The sequence below is a fragment of the Clinocottus analis genome, unplaced genomic scaffold (genome assembly GCF_023055335.1).
Source record: "Clinocottus analis isolate CAN_PGR_092001 unplaced genomic scaffold, fCliAna1.0.p SCAF_22, whole genome shotgun sequence".
Lineage (NCBI taxonomy): Eukaryota > Metazoa > Chordata > Actinopteri > Perciformes > Cottidae > Clinocottus > Clinocottus analis.
In genome coordinates, this window is record NW_027175954.1 from 5,376,933 (window position 1) to 5,397,609 (window position 20,677).

General features: G+C 39.9%; 1 protein-coding gene across 1 annotated transcript in view; it reads right to left on the reverse strand.

Moving 5' to 3' along the window:
- The window catches only part of cntln (centlein, centrosomal protein), an 84,112-nt gene extending 66,094 nt beyond the window's left edge, over positions 1-18,018 (reverse strand). The window contains exons 1-9 of the mRNA XM_068589372.1: positions 17,681-18,018; positions 17,297-17,378; positions 14,226-14,314; positions 10,279-10,363; positions 6,476-6,610; positions 5,293-5,472; positions 3,110-3,243; positions 2,022-2,184; positions 1,172-1,417 (exon numbers count right to left, since the gene is read on the reverse strand). Coding sequence (XP_068445473.1) covers positions 1,172-1,417; positions 2,022-2,184; positions 3,110-3,243; positions 5,293-5,472; positions 6,476-6,610; positions 10,279-10,363; positions 14,226-14,314; positions 17,297-17,371 — 1,107 coding nt within the window. The 5' untranslated portion in view covers positions 17,372-17,378; positions 17,681-18,018. The remainder of the gene's footprint in view (positions 1-1,171; positions 1,418-2,021; positions 2,185-3,109; positions 3,244-5,292; positions 5,473-6,475; positions 6,611-10,278; positions 10,364-14,225; positions 14,315-17,296; positions 17,379-17,680) is intronic.
- Between the last annotated feature and the right edge of the window lie 2,659 nt (positions 18,019-20,677).

The window sequence follows — 20,677 nt, forward strand, 5'->3', positions numbered from 1 at the left end:
TACCGACGGGACTGTGTTAAAAGGACTTCCAGGTACTTGGGTGGGTGGATAGAAAGAAGATAGATGAAGTGAGTAAGTCAAAGAGTGCACGCGTGTGCCCAGAACAGAGAGCTGGAGAAGATCATAAAGTTGACATGAAAGATGCTGGTGCTAAGAGAGATGCGAGTGTCAAGGGTGAATATAGCGATATTAAGAGAGTGATTCTCAGTTAAAGACCACCGCCACAGGCCATGCTGGGGCTTGTCAGTCATTGCTGTGCGTACTAATCCACCTACACATTGCTACCTCTGTACCGTGGGACAATTTGACACTATCTCCAAACGAAGTATCATTATATATTGTGTTCATAATGTAGGAAAAAGCTACATACATTATGCAGGGCATCATACGCATACGTATGTTGTTTTCCACACCCACATAAATGCATAATGCATATGAACTATAAATAAGTTTAACAGCTTAGAGTATAGCATCATGGAGAAAAACTGGCTGTGAGGGACTGGATAAACTCGAAAAGGATAGGGCCTCTGTAGGTGGAGATGGTGAAGATTTAAGTTCTTTTCATGTGCAAAAGGACAAAAACTAAACAAAAATATGGAATATTTGCTGCCGATTATCTGCATTCCAATCTTTCACACCAAGGCTGACACAAATTCATAACATTGACATTCAAACTATTATTTTTATTACCTTACAAAAACATTGCGTGCAACAAATCCTCTCTCTCCCACTAATTTTTTCAGTGAAAATGCATTCAAAAAAGACAAATGTTTTTACCTATGTTTAATCTAGTATTCTGCGTAAATGCATATTTTTGGGATATCCTTTCAAAATCAAAATGATAAGTGTAGTAAAAAAAAAACATGTTTGCTCTTCGTCTTGCCAGCTTGCATGTATCTGTACTGAGTGTATGTTTACCCCTCTTCTGTAGGCTACGCACCATCTCACGCAAGAACAACTACCAGATTGTTGTTGTTGTTAAAGAGGACACTCATTTACAAGATCTATATTCTTATTGTGAAACAACCAACTGCACTACAAAATTAAAAAAAAAGAATTAAATTTGGTGTGGTTATGCTCATGTAGATAGATAAGACTTGAATATTTTAATTGATCTATTTGCACAAACTTTTCGTGTTGGGTTTGTAAAGACATGAAGAGGGGTGCTTACCTTAAAGTTGGTTTGCCTATTTGGTGAGGGGTGTTGCTGCGGTTGTTGTTGCTGCTGTTGCTGCTGCTGCTGCAGTTGTTGCTGCAGTTGTGTCTGTTCCTGCTGCTGCTGTTGTAGCTGGGCCTGGAGTTGCAGGATGTGCTGGTCCTTTTGAGCCAGTAGGCAGCTGAGCTTCTGGTGACTCTCACGGAGGTTGCCCTCACTCGACACCAGGGCCTGATAGCACTGACTCAACTCCTTGTACAGCTGTCAACAAACACAAATAGGACAACGGGTTGCAGAAGCAGGCCAGGAGGGGAAGTGAAGGTGGAATGGGTCACGTCAAACCGAGATGTGACGTCAAACGGAGGAAGATGAGACAAAATCACTCACGAGATTGGGTGACATGAAGACTGACATGGGTTTTCATATGGGGATGTTTTTTCAGTTCATAGTAAAAGGAAAGGCATGCAAATAAGTAGAAAAAAAGGAAAAATAGAGGATTTTTATTAAAAAAAATAAACATAAAGAAGAATATAATGTTCCTTTAAATTCACGTTTTATGACCCTTAATTGCTCCAGATGTCTCCACTGACCCCCTCCCTGTGTCGTGCTGAGTATGATACAGTGGTATAGTCATCAGATAGTGGGGTGGTAGGTTGAGAACCCATTCACAGTAACAGGATACAGTGAGAAAAATCCTTCTTTTCTGGCACTAGTCAAATAATTGTAGGTTACAGCTAGCTTGGAAATAAATCACCACAGCGGGTGACGCCTGAATGGAGGGCAGCAAAGTGGTTCTAGTAATGATGAGTTTGAGCTTTGGCATGTTTGTGTGTTTGTGTGTGTTTGTGTCAGTGTGTGTGTGTACCTTCTGATAGGAGGTGTTGTCAGCAGTATGTGCCTCTTCTTGGTTCCTCAGGACTTTCTGAGTGTCTAGGTTAAGTCCTTCCAGTTGCTTGATCAGATGGCTCTGCTCTGCTGCGTGCTCTGTACTGTGTCGGTACAGGGTCTGCACCTCTGCAAACTCACAACTACACACAGGCAACATGTTCAATACATTCACACTGTACATGCACCGTGACTGTGACTTATGTGTAAACACATTGTTTATCAATACACAATAGAGCAGTACTGGCTTTTATTTCTCCTTTAATAGCCTGAAATAACACACCCAGGTTTTGAATGTAAATGAAGATATAAAGATATAGAAAGGTTATAACTTTCTAAAAGTGTGTGAGGAAGCCAGAGAACTTAAATTATTGTTACTAGTATTATTTCTTCAGATTTTATAATTCAATTAAAAAGGTGTAAAATGGGTTAAAAAATATCAGAACACTGTAAAATAAATTAGCAATATTGGGTTGAACCCAGAACAATGACAAGCTTATTCAATCTTTCTTAAAGTTTCTCTTAAAATAGCAATATCAGCATTAACATTTATTTCAGTTTTTATTTTTTTGTGTCCCGTGGAATTACCAGAAAGTGCTCCACTAACTAATGAGGATATCTTTATTCACAAACCTAAAACCTAAAGAATGGTCTCTGGCCCTTATGTGACTGACATGGTGAGTGCCTCTGGCATTAAGACAGAAAAGTAGTTTAAAAAAAGGTTGAGATTACAAGTAAGGCTCCTACGGTTCTCACAGTTTTTATCATATCGACTAAAGCTTAGCCAAAGCCTGCAATGTTTCCGTTTTCTACTTCTTTTAAAGCACATCCACTATGCAGGGCTTATCAAGTGGCTTTAGGTGAGCCAGAGTGGAAGAAATCTGTGTCACCCCCAAGCCTCCCAGTGTAGAGAGCAATATAGCAACTGCTCTATACAGCAACCGATGTGAAAGAATCTATACGTCTCAGCGCAGGACAGATGCGTACTTCCTTCAACTAATGAAATGACTGGTACAACGAAACAAACACTGAGGTGTATTGGGCAATTCTTAAGTTGGAAGGGCTCACCGAAGTTGATTGAGTTGCCCCTCTTTTGCTGCTACCTCCCTCTCTTTGGTAGTAAGCCTAGCCGTTAGGCTGCAACTGTTGCTCTGCGAGCTGGACAACTCCTGCCATGCCTTGTGTAGTTCCGCCTCCAACTCCTGGTGTAGAAGAGTAACAACGGTTTAGTTATACGTTTGCAGTGATTGAGGACTGTAGGCTGCAAAATGCAGCACAGACGGGTGAGGTTGCTGCTTACTGCCCTGGAATCAAAAAGGTTTTATTTCACAATGTGACAATGTAAATGTTAGATATCGAACAGCCTCTATCGGATACTGTCCGTGCTGCACGCGTTTCAGCCATGTTATTCTGTTGTCCGTCTCTCATCTGATGGAACAGATACTCTTCTATTTTAATCCAGACAGTTGTCTACACTAGCTGCGTAACACTTCACATTTCTTACAATTTACACATGCAACTACATTGATTGTGCATTAGGGTGTAAGAAATGTCAAAACACTTTTGAGACTCAACAGATCCAGTGACAGACAGTCGTTGGACTGCTGCTGCTGCTGCTGTGCTGCTTTTGCTGTGCAGCAGGTGTAGACAAGGTGTTAGTGACAGCTTTTTCTTAATAAGAAAAACACATTTGAGCAGGGCAGGGTGCACTGCATCAAACATACAAAGGTCTCCAAATACGTTAATGGTAATTAAAAAGCGTTCCACATTGCCAGAATGAAACATATGCAAGATTAATTAGTCTTCAGCAATTACAAGAAAGGAGATGAAAAGATGCTATAATACTTGTGTGTGCATAAAAAAGCATAAAAAAAGTTTGCTGTCTATACATGGGAGGAAAAAATACAAAAAACACCTTACTAGCCTATGGTTCCCCTACAGGAGAACTCGCAATGTTTCGATTCAAAGAGAATGTTTATGTCATTGTCAAGCAATGACATAAACATTTCTCAAGTGTCTAAATAAGTTAACATAAAAAGAGGATCACTACGGTTGTATTATCTTTAGGGCTATCACATTGTGTTTCTTTCATTTTGTCCACCCTCTGTGGGTGTACCGTTACTATACATGCACTGGAATAAATTGTAAATTCCTAGACAAAATCTTTGCTATGTAAAACAAATTGGCATGATGTATCCACCGCACACCCGATGATCTCCATCTCCATCTCTCACATCAATGTATGATACAAAACAAGTAGGAACAGGTAGGTGTGTTAGGCTGTGATGGATGTGCATAGACTAGTTGCTGGGCTCCATCTTGTCCAAGTGTAATTACTCTGCCCTGACTTATTTAAGACTTCCTGTCTGACTTCATTTGACTAGCGTAGCAATGTGTTTCATAACAATCAGTCTATGAGGAAGGGGCAGAATGTGAGGCTCTTCTGCTGCTCCTCTGTCCTCACACTCTAGTATTGGCAGGCAGCTGATTTCTGTCAGGGAATGGCAAAAGGCGGCCGTAATGAAACCTTCGCAGGACTTTGATTGTGATTTGAGCCGTCACTGCATCCCCCTTACCCAACCAATCTTGTAAAGATGTATGAGCTTTGATGTACACATAAATTGTGAATGACTTCTGAAAGTTGGCACGAGAGTGGTCATGCTTTCCTGACTTCTCGCTCTCGAATGTAATGCACATTATATTTCTTGATTATATCATTATGTACTTACTAAACATTACTGAGTACTTATAGGTACATTTCCACTCTCTTCCACTTCCCATTCAACCTTGTGGTTCATGTATAAAATAACATCACTGCTGTCACTGACTAACCACTGTATTTCTCAAGTCCACAGAGATGGAAAATATTGATTGATACCAATGACTAGAGCAATGGCCAGATTCTGAAAATGACCTGGGAGAGAATAAATCACTCATAACAACTACCAACACAAGAAAAGGACTTCACAAAAGTTCTTTTCACTTGTGGTCAGCCAAATTAATTTTTTTACCCCACACAAGGAAGCTGTCCTCCATGTTGAATAATAATGTTTCCTTCCTTTGAAATATAGTCCCTGCATATTTAAATTGTGTGCTTTGTAAAAAATATGTCTTTTTATATTCACATGCTGATGAGGAAAGGGGATGAGGGATCAGAGAGTTCAAGGTGTGCGGAAGAAAAGGAAAGCTTGAGGACGGTGCCCTTCCTGTACAACTATGTGTGTCTGAATGGACTTGTCCCGTGTTCATACCTTGACTCTGTTCTGGGCAGCATCCCTCTGGCCTTTTTGGCTGTTGGCCTGCCTCTCTTTCTCCTCCAGGTCAGCTTGCAGGGCGGCACAGCGGGAGGTTAATCCCCCTTTCTCCTCCTCTAGAGCCTGCACCACCTGCCGCTCCTCCTCCTCTCTCCTCCTCCACTCCGTCTTCATTTCCTAGATAAGAGAGGTGTGTGTGTGTAAGGAGGAGAGTGGGGGGTCATGAGGGCCAAATAAACAATGGTGGCGGAAGGAGAGGAATAGAAAAAGTAGCAATTCAAACTGAGAAAATGAAAGGAGAAAGATGGAGAAGTAGAAAAAGAGAAGCAACCCATGGGGTTGAGGCTGAAATGAATATGTAAACAGTGGACCGACTTTGCTGCGGGAGCCCCCTGCATGAGCCGCTGATTGGCCAAGGTCACCTGTGCTGTATGACTGCGCGCACACGGCCAGATGTTGGCTGGTGCGGGCCGGGCCGTGCCGCAAGAGCTGGTCTCATGCAGGTATAGGGGCCAGTGTGTCTGCTTTAATGACAGGCTCCTAATGAGAATTGTGCTTGCAGCAAGACCCATTAGACTCAACCTAGGTCTTCTTTGATGCTGTCCCCCACAATTTCTCGCCATGAGACCTCACCAAGACTGTGTAAGGACCATTCCTTTATCAATTAATCATAGCCAGGTCCCAACTAAGCATAATTAGGGAGAAGCCACACCATCACATGAACACTTTTCACTTCCCCCCACTGAACCAGTCATTAAGTATTTATCCGAAAGTTAACAGGCTGCTTTCCTTTCTCTCCCTCTATCTCTCTCGCAGATGCACGGGCACACGGGCACACGGGCACACGTACACACACACACACACACACACACACACACACACACACACACACACACACACACACACACACACACACACACACATTCCAGCTGTTAAGTATTCTGTGTTGTCAGTAGCAAGAAGGAAAGCTGAAAGCAAGAAAGGGTGAGATAAAGCTATGGTGAAAAGCGAGAGGAGAAGACACAAAGACACGGAATTTGTGTTCAGGAGGGCTGAGCAATCCTCTTTCTCTTCTAAATGATTCAATTGCCACAGGCGACTTGTCCTGTTCACTGCCACACAGAACAGAGACTTTTTGACTCTGAGGCCCAGACCGCCACGGAAAATGAGTTCCACCAACCTTAAGTTCCTGACTGTTATTGACCAGTTGTTCACGCAGAGCTGTCAGCTCCTTCTTCATTAAAACACTCTCCTCATCCACTGTCGTCCTCCTCAGTCCCATGTTGATAATCTCCTGCTGCTGCCCTGTCACTTTCTGTGGCGGACAGCGACACAGAGAAAAGAAGAAAACAAATGCCCCAGGTTTCATTATGGATTTAAGACTTGAAATACTGTTATCAAATACCAGACCAGTTCAAATGCCAGACCAGTTCTGAATAACAAAAACCAATGTGTTTCAGCCATAAAGTACTGTACTACCTGTTCCAATGTTGTCTATATCAGTGCGCACTCAAATTAACAGGTGATTTAAATTGCACGACCGTTAGTTGTCATTTCAAACATGTGTAGCGGAGGGTTTCTCTTGGGCCTAGACTTGTATAATAATAAAATAAAAACATGCAGCTACGCTGACAAGACGGCAACCAGTTTTTTCTTGTCTCCCTTTTCACTCGAACAAATCCTCCTCTCCTCTTTTTCTGTTTCCCCCTCCACAATAAAAGCCCTCGCTGTTTATGTACACAATATAATAGCTTACACATGTTGTAAATTTTGAAATGACTTTTTATACAGTCACACATTGATGGCTTATAATCAGGAGCGCAGACTAGTTAACACTGAGCGAGCAGTCATAACCCTTGAACAGTACATTATTGACGATACAGTACTGCCTCTCTTCCCTTATTGCTTAATTATGTTCTTGATTGTTCAATCTATTATGCCTAAGAAAACAATGACAAATGCCTGTTGCAATTCCTAGAGCTAAAGGTGATGTTTGTAAATGTCTTGTTTTGTACAACTGACAATCACAAAGACCTTTGTTTTAAAAAAAAAAACAATTACTTGATCGATTTTGAAAGTGACTAATTAATAATTCACGAGTCGATTAATCCACAACGCTGAAGAGAGAGCTAACACATACTATTAAGATGTAACTTTTGAGTCGGAAAATATTATGCTTCTCTCTACCTCCTTCTGCTGACATGGATCATGGTTATCTGAATCACGATCCATGCTATTGCCTACTACCCATTATAGGAATAATTTCAGTGATATTCATTGAATGTGCTGTAACTCCGCTACGTTGTTCATTCTATACGCATGACACCTATTGCTTCTGTCCATCCGGGGAGAGGGATCCTCCTCTGTTGCTCTCCCGAAGGTTTGTGAGGTCCCGGGACAGGAATGCCGGATGTGTACAGATTGTAAATCCCTCCGAAGAAAATGTATTATTTGTGATTTTGGGCTCTACTAAATAAACTGATGAACAATTCAATGTTTCGTAAGGTTCATCAAACTAGACCGGGCCAGCAGAAATTGTTCAATTATGTTAATTACCATCCACTTCAGATGGTGGTATATGTTCACGTCATGTTTTTTTGGCAGCCTTTGTGGCGTTAGTAGAAGGAGGCTGGCCTATTAACACTGCATCAGCTGGGGTTTGGTTTTGGCTGGTAATCCACAGCCTTCTGTGGGTACACCCACCTCTCAAATAACACTGTGCTTTGGGATGCAATTAATTGCCATGTTGAGGGAAATCGCTCAGATATATCCAGATAGTGGATTTAGCGTTCCTCGCTGCTCCTAGCTCGCCGTGGTAAGAACAGAGGGGGCTTTAATAGAGATTTATACTGGAGAGCAGAAAATAAATTCAAACGTTGATAATGAGGTAGGCAAGAACAATTTGAACCCCAGTAGTGCTCAATTGATAGAGCAGGGAAAAAGGGGGATTCCGCCAAGTTAAGAGGTCTAGGAAAGAAAGATTAGCATTTGAAAATTCCCAGTGCTGTTCAAAAATGAAAGCTAATTATGTTACAAAAATGGAAAGGAGTAGCAAGGGAAAGCATATAGAAAAAGAGGTGGAAGATAAAAAAAAAAAAGAAGGCTAGAGAAGAAAAAAAAGTTGGAGAATGGAGATATCAAGGGGAGTGTTGGATCCTGTGTGGACTCAGTGGACCGTCACATCTCCAAAAAAAAAAAGAGAGGAAAAACCAATTAATCACTTTTTGGGTGCGTAAGGCTCAAGACTGGATGAGATGATGACAGTCAGGGCCGAATGACACTGCGCAGAGTTCAGAGCTCTTAATGAGATTCTCAAATAACTTGTAAGTTTCATGAACAACAGTCTGAGGGGAGAACAAGACCATTTCAAAACGCATTTAAAAAAAAAACAAGCATGCAAGAATGAAAATGGAAGAATTCTTTGACAACATATTATTGGCTTTTCAGTAAAAAAAAAAAAAAAAAAAAAAACACTTTGGAAATCTTCAGATCAGCGGATTAGACATAGATAGTTTGGATTATGAGTAATGACTCAAAAAAGATTGATTTGCAAAGAAAATGGTCCAGATGTGTGGTTACTTATTAGATGGCTGTGGACAGTTTTCTGCCTGCCTGCCTGCCAGACATTATTTTAAGGTACAAATAACAGTTACATTATTGCAGATCAACACAATAAACAGTTCACCAAAGCCTTGTTGAAATCAAGCAGACTTCAGTGAGATGGTATAACATTTAGAATTTGGAGTGTGCCCTTCTTGCATGTAAAAAAGGAAAGCATTTGATTTCTAAAGTGGCATTCACAATACAATGTAATACATTTTCTTCTGCATAGTATGTAATAACAGGCCTTTATTATGGAGAGAAAATAAATAGAACATGCTTTATTACTTTCCCACCCTACATACATGCTATTGCTAGAAAGACAACTTTAATCACAGTGAAGATATTGCAATTCTAATATACTCACTGCCAAGTGTCTCACCCATCTTATGTTCTTTTTTTGTGTACAGTGAGTTGTTCTCTATAGAGCAGCCTATTTTCTTGGCTGTTGGAGCATTGTGGATAACATCTAATCTCGAGGCTATACAATTAAAGTTTTGAGAGATATTCTTCCCTGTTGGCTGTTGATACATCAGTCATTTAAACTTTTTAGTGTTATATTAAACAAGGCACATCTTTATGGCACTTCTCATTTATTGCACTTTTCTGGACATAATCAAATTTGTGGGCGACTTGTTTTTTTTTGTTTTTTTTATCGGTCCAATATCGTAAAACTGAAGGAATTGGCACTATGTGCATCTTGTGAGAAAAAGTAGACTATGTTGACTGATTGCACTCTTTTACTGCCCTCAAACTAAAGGCCCAAATAATACAGAAAATAAATAAAGTTTGATATAATCACATATCTTGTGCTCTTATGAGTTAATATTATAGGTACTGTATTGACTGGATGAAGATGGCTAAGGAGGGTGATTTGAAAAAACACTGGCAAGCTGATGACTCCATTACAGCCAGTCACATCAGGAATGAACATGATTCTGGATGAGGAACGCTAATGAAGGAGGCTGACAGATGCTTCAGTGAGGGGATTATGATGATTTGGAGTAAATTACATTAGTAATGTCATTATTGTCAGCCATTATACCATCAAGAAATATTGCATAAAGCGTGGCGTGAAGGAAAACAGGTAGAGAAAGAGAGAAAGAGTTTAAAGGTGCAAGTTTAGAGATTGGGAGCATTTCAATTGCCTCACAACGGCTCATGACGAACAGTGTGAACAGCGCTAACAGTGCAAACTATGAAAGTGCTGACAGAGCTTAACGTGTTTACGGACCGTGTTATAAACTGTAACTGCTGTATTGAAGCAGTGCAGCACCTGTGAGCTAACCAGTTGGGCAAAAGCCCCAACATGCACTAGAAGCCCCCCGCTCCCCCCCTTCAATGTGTCTCAGCTCTAGGTCTGTGAGGCAAACAGTACTCTACCTGTTCCAGCTCCTGTATCTTGTAGTCTTTGGACTGGAGGATTTCCAACACTTTTCTGTCTTTGATCTCCGCTTTGTGCTTCTCACTGAAACAGAGAGAGAAAAGAAAAACAAATCGGCATGTGTCCATAGTCATCTACAACAGTGGTACCCGACCACCGGGCCACGGCCCGCTACCGGTCCGTGGGTCCCTTGGTTCCGGGCCGCACAGAAAGAATGAATGAAAAGGTCGGGAAAATATATTTTATTTGGAAAAATGAAAGTTTTCACAGGAATTTTGGCTTGGGAATTTTGAAAAAAAGAAATGTGTAAAAGTAAAAGAAAAGTTTTTCGCAAAAGCATATAACAGGGAACTTAAATGTAGTTGAGAACAAGACTATGTACACCTAGCTCAGCTGGACCCTGAATGCAGCTGGTTGGGAACATCGTCTGCCAGAAACATAAACGTAAACACAAAACGTTCTGTTGTTTTTGACGTTTTTGTCATCAGTGTTGCGTCTGAACGTTTCAGCCCGATGCCTGGCAAGTGTGAGAGGCCAAGAGCGGTATTGCAGACAGAGAGAGATTTCAATTACAGCTGCAACATATTGAACAAAATAACTGAACTAGTTCATTTTTTGGAGCTGTGAACTTAGTTCAAATTTTGAATTATGGACTATGAACTGAACTAGTTCATGTAGAAAGTGAACTTTCCCAACACTGTTTGTCATTAGCATATTGATTACTTGGTAAACTGAAGCCACGTTAATTTTAATACCAAGTTTATTTGTATACGGTAGACTTTTTACAGCAGTGAGAGTAGGACGTATGTATGTCCACACAAAAGTACACCATCATCTCGATTTTTTGCGGCTTTCGGAATGTCAAAAAGTCATTTTTAAAAGTTGTATTATAAATGTTTGCAAGTATGTCTGTTTATGACAAGGTAAATACAGTTAAATTACCCCAAAATTTCCAGTTAATTCCTATTAATTCCCGTATATTCCCGTATATTCCCGTTTATTTCCGTTTATTCCCGTGGAAAGTTTCCAACTTTGAATATTCCCGGAATTTTGCAACCCTACTCTTGACACATGTCACACCGACTAATAACATGCGTTGTCAATCACATCACGCGATGCTACTCGGCCAATCAAATATGTGCATTCCGATATGTATCGCATTCGACTCGAGTGAGATAAACACACATGTGAGGGACGGGAAGAGAGCTGACAGTCGGAGAGAATGTAAGTCAGAGAAGTTATTTCACATGGCGGTGGAATGTGGTCAGCAAGACCAGAGCCTTCAACCCAGAATGATGGGCAGGTTTATATGTTCAGTCTTCTCAAAGGCAGTTCAAAACCAGTGTATGTGTCATGTTCAGAGGCCGTGGCGATTTTTAAAAGAGGTTATGTGAAGCGCCACCACGAGACAAAGCACACATCTTTTGAGCAAACGCTCACATCTAAAATAAAGGCACATAGAAATAAACCTAAAAACCAAATATGATGTTAATTCATTGCCCAATAATGATGTTAACAGAGAGGAGAACAGAGCTGAAACAAGTGGTTTCCATAACTACAGAGATAGTCCCTGCACACACAATTGTCTCTTTTAAATATGAGAAGAATAAAAAACCGTGGCTTTTTGGGGTGACATCACTTCACACCTGAATTAACTGAATTTGAAGCTGCAGGACATTTTCTCTTTACTAAAATTCAGTACTTCCATGCACATTTAAAAAAAAAAGTTTTTTGTAATCCAGTCCTTACTTTACTTGCAATTTATTTATTATTAGAGTAATTATTCGCATGATTTTTCTGCAATTTTTCAGCTGTTAAACTCTACAACTGGCGTAATGACAATGTTCACCTACTTGACAAATAAACAATAACCCTTTACATATAAGTGATTAGTCTTTCAATTCTTTTCATATAATGTTTATAAACAATATTCTTTAAGAAAAGAATTAACAATGTAAATAAAGACATAAATATAGAGTAATACAGAATAACAATTATAACAATGTGAGCTACTGTATTATCCTGCTGCTGCACCAAACTCTGAACTTTCTCCTTCAGCCCACTAAGCCTCTTTTATCATAATGAACTTTTAGGGAGACAAAAAAAAGGCATCAATTGGGGACCTGTTTGTTTCAACTGCTATAGGCCACCAGGGGCCACCTATTCCCCCCACTCATCCCTTGCTCCTTCTATACTTCCCATCTGCGAGGCCTTTTCTCTGGTTTCTTTGCCTCTTCTGATCAGCCTTCTCCCCTGGTAGACACCAAAATAAGTATCTGATGTCCCTGGAGGAGCTGGGACGCAGGCTGGCCTAGCTACATCTCCTTGTATATTGGGCTGTGTTCACCATGTCCTGAGCAACCAACCAATCACTCTACAAGATCCACATAGGAAGGGGAGGGGAGACTGAATGGCGGTTCCCAGTAGGCACCTGCGCTTGACTGGAGTCGACACAATTACCATGTCAATATCCTCCTGCGCATCAGGTGATACAATACACATACACTCTCTGGGTGCATGTTCCCCCACGAGTCTCAGCGGACCAACCTACTTTGATGAGTTTCCTGTGGGGCTATAAAGGAACTGAAGAGGGTGTGGAGAAGGAATGAGACGCATAAGTACTAAGGAACTCTTGACTCGGTGCTACACTGTGTTTTACCCCTATTAAGGGTCTCCTAACAACTGAGAAACCTCAAAATGTATGTGATATGTATATGATAGTGAAAATATTGTTTTAAGAAACCCTTAAAAGAGTTTAAAGTCAATGAAACGGTATTAAACAAAGCTTTTTTATTTATTTCAACATATGCAAGTGCAAATAATAACTGGTGTTCAAACTGCAGTAGTGGCACCATCAAAGACAATTTAAAGTAAGGATGCACCGATACCGTTATCAGGTGCCGCATCCAATATTGTGCTCATACACTCATACTTGTAAAAAAAACAACTCCAATACGACCTGATATCACTTTACAGCGATGTGACATTAGCCAACACGATTAGTGGTCAAAGTGCCTATTAAGCTTCCCAGTCACAATGATAACCTGATGCACCAACAGGTTAATTCCATAATTGACTGACATCCGCGGTGCATTCACACAACAGGCCCCAACCACGTCAGCTATCCGGGAGAGTTAGCAGCCACGACTTTGTGTGCATTATTGTAGAAAGTGGACCCATTCAACTACATTAGTCTCTACCACAGCAATTAGCGAGGCTGATAGCTTGGCGTAACATTAGCGAGTGTCCGGTACTGTAACAGTTATGAAGGTAGCGGTGCAGTGTGTGTAGAGTTTACTTTTGGCACTGAATTAATGTTACAACTCGCTGAGACCCAAGTGTCTTTGTCTTAATTTTAAGTACTGATTAAATGAAGAGGGTGAGCCCCGAAATTAGCGACAACTCTGGCTTAGCATGACCTTTAAGGTCGACCAGAAAGGAGGTGGTGACCTTTACTTGTGACCTTTACGAGTATTGGTGCCTCCCTGATATAAAGTCAAATATTTTTTCCCTAAACAGGAATAATATGTTTAATTTATCCAAGTGTGCATCAAGTGGGGAAAGGCCTGAGCCTCTGCTCTGTTCTGAAAGTTCCCATGCCACTATGTTTGGCTCAGCTTAGCTACCCTGCAAAAGAGGTTATATTCAATCTCACAATTTATCCGATAAAGACAAGTATTTGGCAGGAGTGTTTCAACTGTCCAGAATGGGTGCGGTGGAGGAGTGTTTTCATTAAAAGGGTTTCCATGGTTGAACTGCTAGACCGGGGATAAGGAGGCTTAAATCAGCATCTGCACCAGATTCCGTCGTAACCCCAGTAGAACGGCCAAGGTGCCTTTAACACCCCTTGAACGACTTTCACACATATTTCTCTTCACTTGTGAGATAAAGGAATTTTCAGCTACTGAGCCTCTCAGGTAGCAATTTGAAAGATGAATCTACTCACCGCTCAACCACCAAACTGACAGCCTGGGTCAGGTCGGGATTTGCCACTTGCAGGCGTTTCCATAGGGACCACACAAACTCCTTGTCTGCCTGTGAAAATAAAAGAATCAGCAAGTCAACAGCAGATTTTCTTAATTGAGATAGATCATAGACTCAAAATGCAATGAGGCCTACAGCACATCTTCACTCACAGAAAAATCAAACAAGAAATCGGATGCTCAATGACATCATCAATAATTTAAATATCTTGTACAAAATAGTTTTGATCTGGCCTGCCCTCTCTAATCATAAGCCTCTCATAACAGGAATTTTCCTCGCTGAGATGTGACCTTCGACTCAAGGGGAGCCAACATTGACACTTGTCATTATGCACTATTTATGACTGGGGAGAGCTGGGATCCAAATCAAAACACAGCAGTCGAGCTTGCATTTTCTTTATTAATCAGTTGCGCTGTGGATATGTTTTCCACTACAGCTCCAAAGTAACTAGCCCCAAAGAAACTCAAAACTGATGACAGGGAGAGTCATCTTCAAGTAGAAAACCCAGCCAGCCCCTGACACATTTCCAATTCAAATTGTCTCGCTGTTTTTTCAAACATTTTTAAACTACATTACATTTAATGAGGGACATCTAAAAACTACATTTTCTGACATTAAAAGACAGAATTATACCAAATCGACTTAATATAAAATTATCTGATAAATTATGTTCACATCATCATAAGATAAAAGTCATCCCTCCCACTGGAATCTACTGGTCTCCAATTAGTATATGAATTTTAACCCCCTTTTCAAAAGTGTCTAATCAATTATTTACTAAAATGGCAGAAGCAAACCTTGATAAGACCATGAGCTGAACACATAAGTGGAAGGACTGTAGATCTGTGTCTCTGTATGCATCTCTGTATGCATCTGTGTGTGCATGTGTGTGTATACAGAGTGAGAGCAGGATGGAGGATAGAGATCTCATCAAATCAGGCCCTGCAATGCAGTTAACGATGAAATTAAGCAGTGTGGATGACTTGAAATAGGTGGTCTCCCCCTGCTTGGCCTTTGGCTGCCATTAGCTGTTCCACAGACAAGTGTTCAGTGAGGACCCTCATCAAGAGCTCTCCTTTGCCATATGTGTATTTAAAGATGTATTGAATTTGTGTTTGATGGTGTCTGAATTATTAATTTTGAATCTAGACACTGCAACACCATGGGCTAAACATACCAAAGAAAGTATCTGGAATTCAGCCACATATTAATAAAATTAGCATGGTCTAGTAGGAACATTTGCTGGCCGACAGATGAGACTCTTTGTAGTTAATGGCTGTCCTGAAGTACATCTTGCAAGAGACTTAAGACATCAATGGTATTCAAATGCCACTATTTAAATTGTACACTTCACAACTAAAGGTTCCCATTAGATAGACAGAATCACTGATGTTCTATGCTCGACAAGACCACCAAGGATGACTGCGAGGTTCCATGTAGGGCAGCACTAACTTTCTGAAGTGAACAAAGTATCACAGGTAAACTAGAAAGTACCATAACGCAGCGCTCTAAAAGTAAAATTCAATATTTTAACACAGATGTTACAGTGTTAAAGTGATCTTATTTGCTTGACAAAATGTGTGGAGGACAAAGGCCTACTCTGTTCTATGAATAAATAAGTGATGCACAACAGTTGTTGGTAGTTGGGTGAGCAAACACTTCTAATTATACAATTCCTTTTCTTGCCCCAACACTTAAAACACTGTAGAAAACATTTAACAAGAAAGAAAAAATATATGTCGACAACAAAGTGTTTCATAAATCCTAATTGTAAAATGTAAAAAAGGACTCATACATATATGACTGCTATTGGTGAGTATGTTTTATTGTGAAGAGATCCTTTTAGCTTACGATTAGGCATATTTAGTTTAGCGAATTGGAAGAAAATAATGATGTTTTTTTGGTTTATTGAATCACGTAGGTGCATGCATAGAATTGCACTACACAGGTTTGTAAGGATGCCTGGTGTCTGAAGGCATATATATATTCCTAAAGTCCTTTTTTTCTGAGTAAACTTCAAAATTCAAACATTATACCAAATAAATTTGGTAACACGCACACATGTGGTTATTGCCCAACAGCACCACAACAAATGTTCCTACCCTATGTGCCAAGTTGTATCTAAAGTCTAATAAAAACTCCAATGTAACACATCGTCTGCTGAACCCCACAGCTGTCTGTCTACCTGTAAAACAAGGTACTGTGAATATGCAAAGTGAAAGATGCTGGGTGAAGTTCACTCATGTTATTAGGCACCACCTGGTGGCGAGTATGCAAGGACACCCTCTGTCAGGAAAGATTCTCAAATCTGCTTGGGAGCTTTTTCTCGGTCTATATGTTTGCATTGATTTAGAGAGATAGAGAAATGGGGAATATTTGCTGAACAGTATTTACATAAAGTATGGTCAGACTTTTGCAGCGACACAGCAATGTCAACTAAACAATTAAAATATGCTTTATGCAATTAAAAAAAAAATCTACTCATCTTTAAACTAAAGTAACTAACTTCCTGATGATTGGTATGCTTTTTCAATGACTGGTACTTGATAATCCTCAACCTAAAAACTATAACCATGAGTCCACCCTTATGAGTTGAAATTAGTGAAGGTGGAACCGATCTTAGGTAAATCATAAGGCTTTTTCAAAATCAAATATATCAAATTAATTAGGATGCCGAAAGGTTTGGAATTCAATAATAGTCATGTTCTGATAGAAATGACAAATAGTGGGGAAAAAACAGCTTTTCACACATGATGTACTGCAAAGGTGTAAGTGTACATGTGCAGTCAGACAAAATACACCATACACTTGTGGTAATATATGATCAAGAATTTTTTTTCTTTTCTTTTTGTATACTAGTTCAGTGTGATGAATTTCACTTATTGTTTCATCTGGCTTATAAAACAAGTTAAATAATCACACTTGTGTTGAGTAAATTGGCAGACATCACTGATTGCATGTCACTATTGTGTTCCTAAGTTATAAGGACGCAAGCTTTCATCGTTAGAGTGTCAAGCACATACTCATACATACCTGGCATTGCATTAACTCATCTGATAAACTCATCACCTGCTCCTCCAGGATGCGAGTGTCGTCTTTGGAGGACATGTTGTGACTGAAGGAGGCAAAAATAACAACTGAGGACAGTTTGGACATTTTGAAAACGTGTGGCAGTGAATAAAGACACAGATAGCTAGCACGCTACCAGTATGTAAGCATGTTCGTATTCACGCGGCGGTGCCCACTTTTGATATCTTATCTTTTTGAAAGCGATATCGAGTGGGGATTTGTATCTTTAATCGGACGTTAGCTAACGTTAGTTAACTTAACTTCCGTGTCTTCACATTGTCAGGATGAAACAGTCTGGCTCAATAGACACTCTTTAGGAAACGATTAACTCCACAGCTTGCATCTTACCTGTTTCGATAACTTCCCAACCAGCCAGATGTCAACACTGTAGCAGCACTTCACTAAAACATCACAGTGCTACTGGACGTTAGCTATCTTAGCTAACGTTAGCCACTTAACGCTAGTTAACAAACAACCTTATATTCCGTTTATCGTCTGCCGTTGACAGCCTTCCGCGTTAAGTTAGAACAACGGCACTGCGTGATTCAACTATAGAGTTTAATCCTCCATTAAATTGACTGTTTGGAGAGGTTTGTAAATAACCAAAACAAACTTTCGCAATGAATCGCAGCGTTGTCAATAGATACCGAAACGCTTTCCTGTTTCAAACAAGCCCGCTGTTTTTCCTTCCTGTCCTGGCTCCGCGTCGTCACCGTAATCACGTCATTTTACGGCGGCTACAGTTGACGTACGGCAGAGTGATCCGAACGGTTTTCAAAGACGAGTCTGGGTAACGTGAGGAGTCCTTATGGTTCTTTTAGGCGGTCCTTAACAAAAAACAAAGAATAACTTTCACACTTTTCACGCTCCCACATGTTTTTTTTTCTTACACAAAATGATCTTATGTACAATATAAGCCTAATACCCATTGCATACATTGTTTACACAATAATAATTGTTAAAAATATTTGTTTACCTTCTTCATCACAACAGGAAGCATAAACAAACAATACTATTTTGTGCATGCATGGTTAGATGCAATTAAACACCTCCAGTTTTCCAAGAACAGCATCTGTCCTTGCTATCCACTGCACACACAGTATAAAAATAATTTAAAAAATAATCTGAAAAGAAGGCCAAGGATATATTGTTTTATTTAACTTTTTGTGGAATATTAAAATAAAACATGTTTATTTTATTGTTGTATTTTATTCTATTTCTTAAATTGGTATATGTTTCTTAAATTGGTATATGTTTTTGAAGCTATAGTGACAAAACACATTTCACTGCACATTGTGTTATGTATGTAACAAAAAAGTGATTTAATTTTAATTTTATAAAGCCCAGAGAGCGTGACTTAAAATCCTGGCGGTGACTCCTTCAACCAGCTCAGGCCCCCCACTGGGTTCTTAAGAGACACATTTTAGCTGACATAGACCAACTCTGAGCAACGATTTAGATCAAGACCAAACTACCATGGGTCAAATCTATTGGCTCTAAATTATATATAAAAACTCATATGAGAAAGAATTCTTAATCATTTGAGGATGAAGAATATGCTTCAGTATATGCAATGATTAATTTGTTTTCTCTTCTCACTTTTAGTCTTATCCAAGCTTTCCATCCACAAGCTGTTTAGAATCTTGAATCCACTTAATTCAATGTTTTGGAGTGTATGAGAAAAATATAAAAATGAATGATGTTATCACTGTAATTGGGAAAATCACATGACATTTGATACATTTATATTTTTATACATTGTCATGAAATCCAACTTCAATAAAAACAAAATTTGCACTTATATCTTTAAGGGTATGTTGTCCAATTGATAAAAAAAAATATGTCAGCGCTTAATAGATTACATTTAAAGGATTTTAAGTTGTTAAAGGATTTGGAGTTTGACAAGCATAAGAAGAACACATAGGCCAAAAGATAAAAGAATAAAATCAAAGTTATAGATGTCACAAAAATCCACCAGAGAATTATGACTGTGTGTCAGAATTACAGTAACGTTAATATAACATGGCAACATATCATAGGGAGAGGTGTTGTGTGGCTTTTGTGCTATGCCGACACACACACACACACACACACACACACACACACACACACACACACACACACACACGCACGCACACACACACACACACACACACACACACACACACACACACACACACACACACACACACACTACATAGAGTGAGGGTTCCCTTGAGTCTGCAAGTGCTGTTTTACAAGCCTATAAATCCCTGCTTGTATATCAAAGCTCAACAGCCACACGAAAGACAGCGAAGAAAAATGACAGTGAGATATGATATTGATCTTTAAATAGCAGTTTATGTTTAAAATGTTGTTATTCTTATAATAGACACACTTTCCTCGCCCCTGTTGATATTTGCCTGATTTTATACGTTTTTAATGGTCTGCAGTAAGGTCAAAAACATTATGCACAATACATTTTGAATCTCTGAATCCTCACTGGGGGGCTTTGAGATCTGGATGCAAACGAGGGAAAATGAACGAAGATGCGTGTTCGACATCTGTTTTGCTGGTGAGACAAGACAACTCCATATTGTGTGGCTAATGTACTTAAGTGTCCAGCCAGATTTAGAGCACAGGGTGAGAGAGGAAAATTAAGAAATATGAGGACTGGCACTCCTCTTCAGTCAGACAAATGTTGGTTCATCTGCTCCTTGCTTCACACACACACACACACACACACACACACACACACACACACACACACACACACACACACACACACACACACACACACACACACACACACACGCACGCACGCACACACAGAAAGAGTAAAGATGCAATTGACTTAGCATGATTAGGCTGTTCCTTGACCCACGAACACTGCCTCTCATTAAGATCCTCATTTGCGGAACAATTTTAGAAGCAGTAGACTGGTACATAATGCGCAACATCTGCCTGCCCCCTGTTTCTTGTTCAGATGCACAACGGACACATGGTATCTATGAATAAGTCCCCCCTCCCCCCCCCTCTCTCTCTTCATGACAATCATGCATCTGCAACAGGGTTTTTAGTCTGGTTCCTGCAGTTACACCTTCATCTTCAGGTCAAAAGTCATTTGAAAAATTCACTTATAAGAAACCTTGAAAGGGATTAATTACATACAGTAAGGGGCATATCATATGGCAGAATACGGTCCATAGAAAGTCAAATTAACACAATTCTCTCTGAGGAAGCTGGTAACTCAAAGGGTTCATTTTTTAACCATCCCCTCTTTCATCATCAAGTGCGTGTAATTTGGCCCCAGACATTTCCAGTTGCTTGCATGTTCTACCCAGGCATGTTCCACCATGTTTTGAC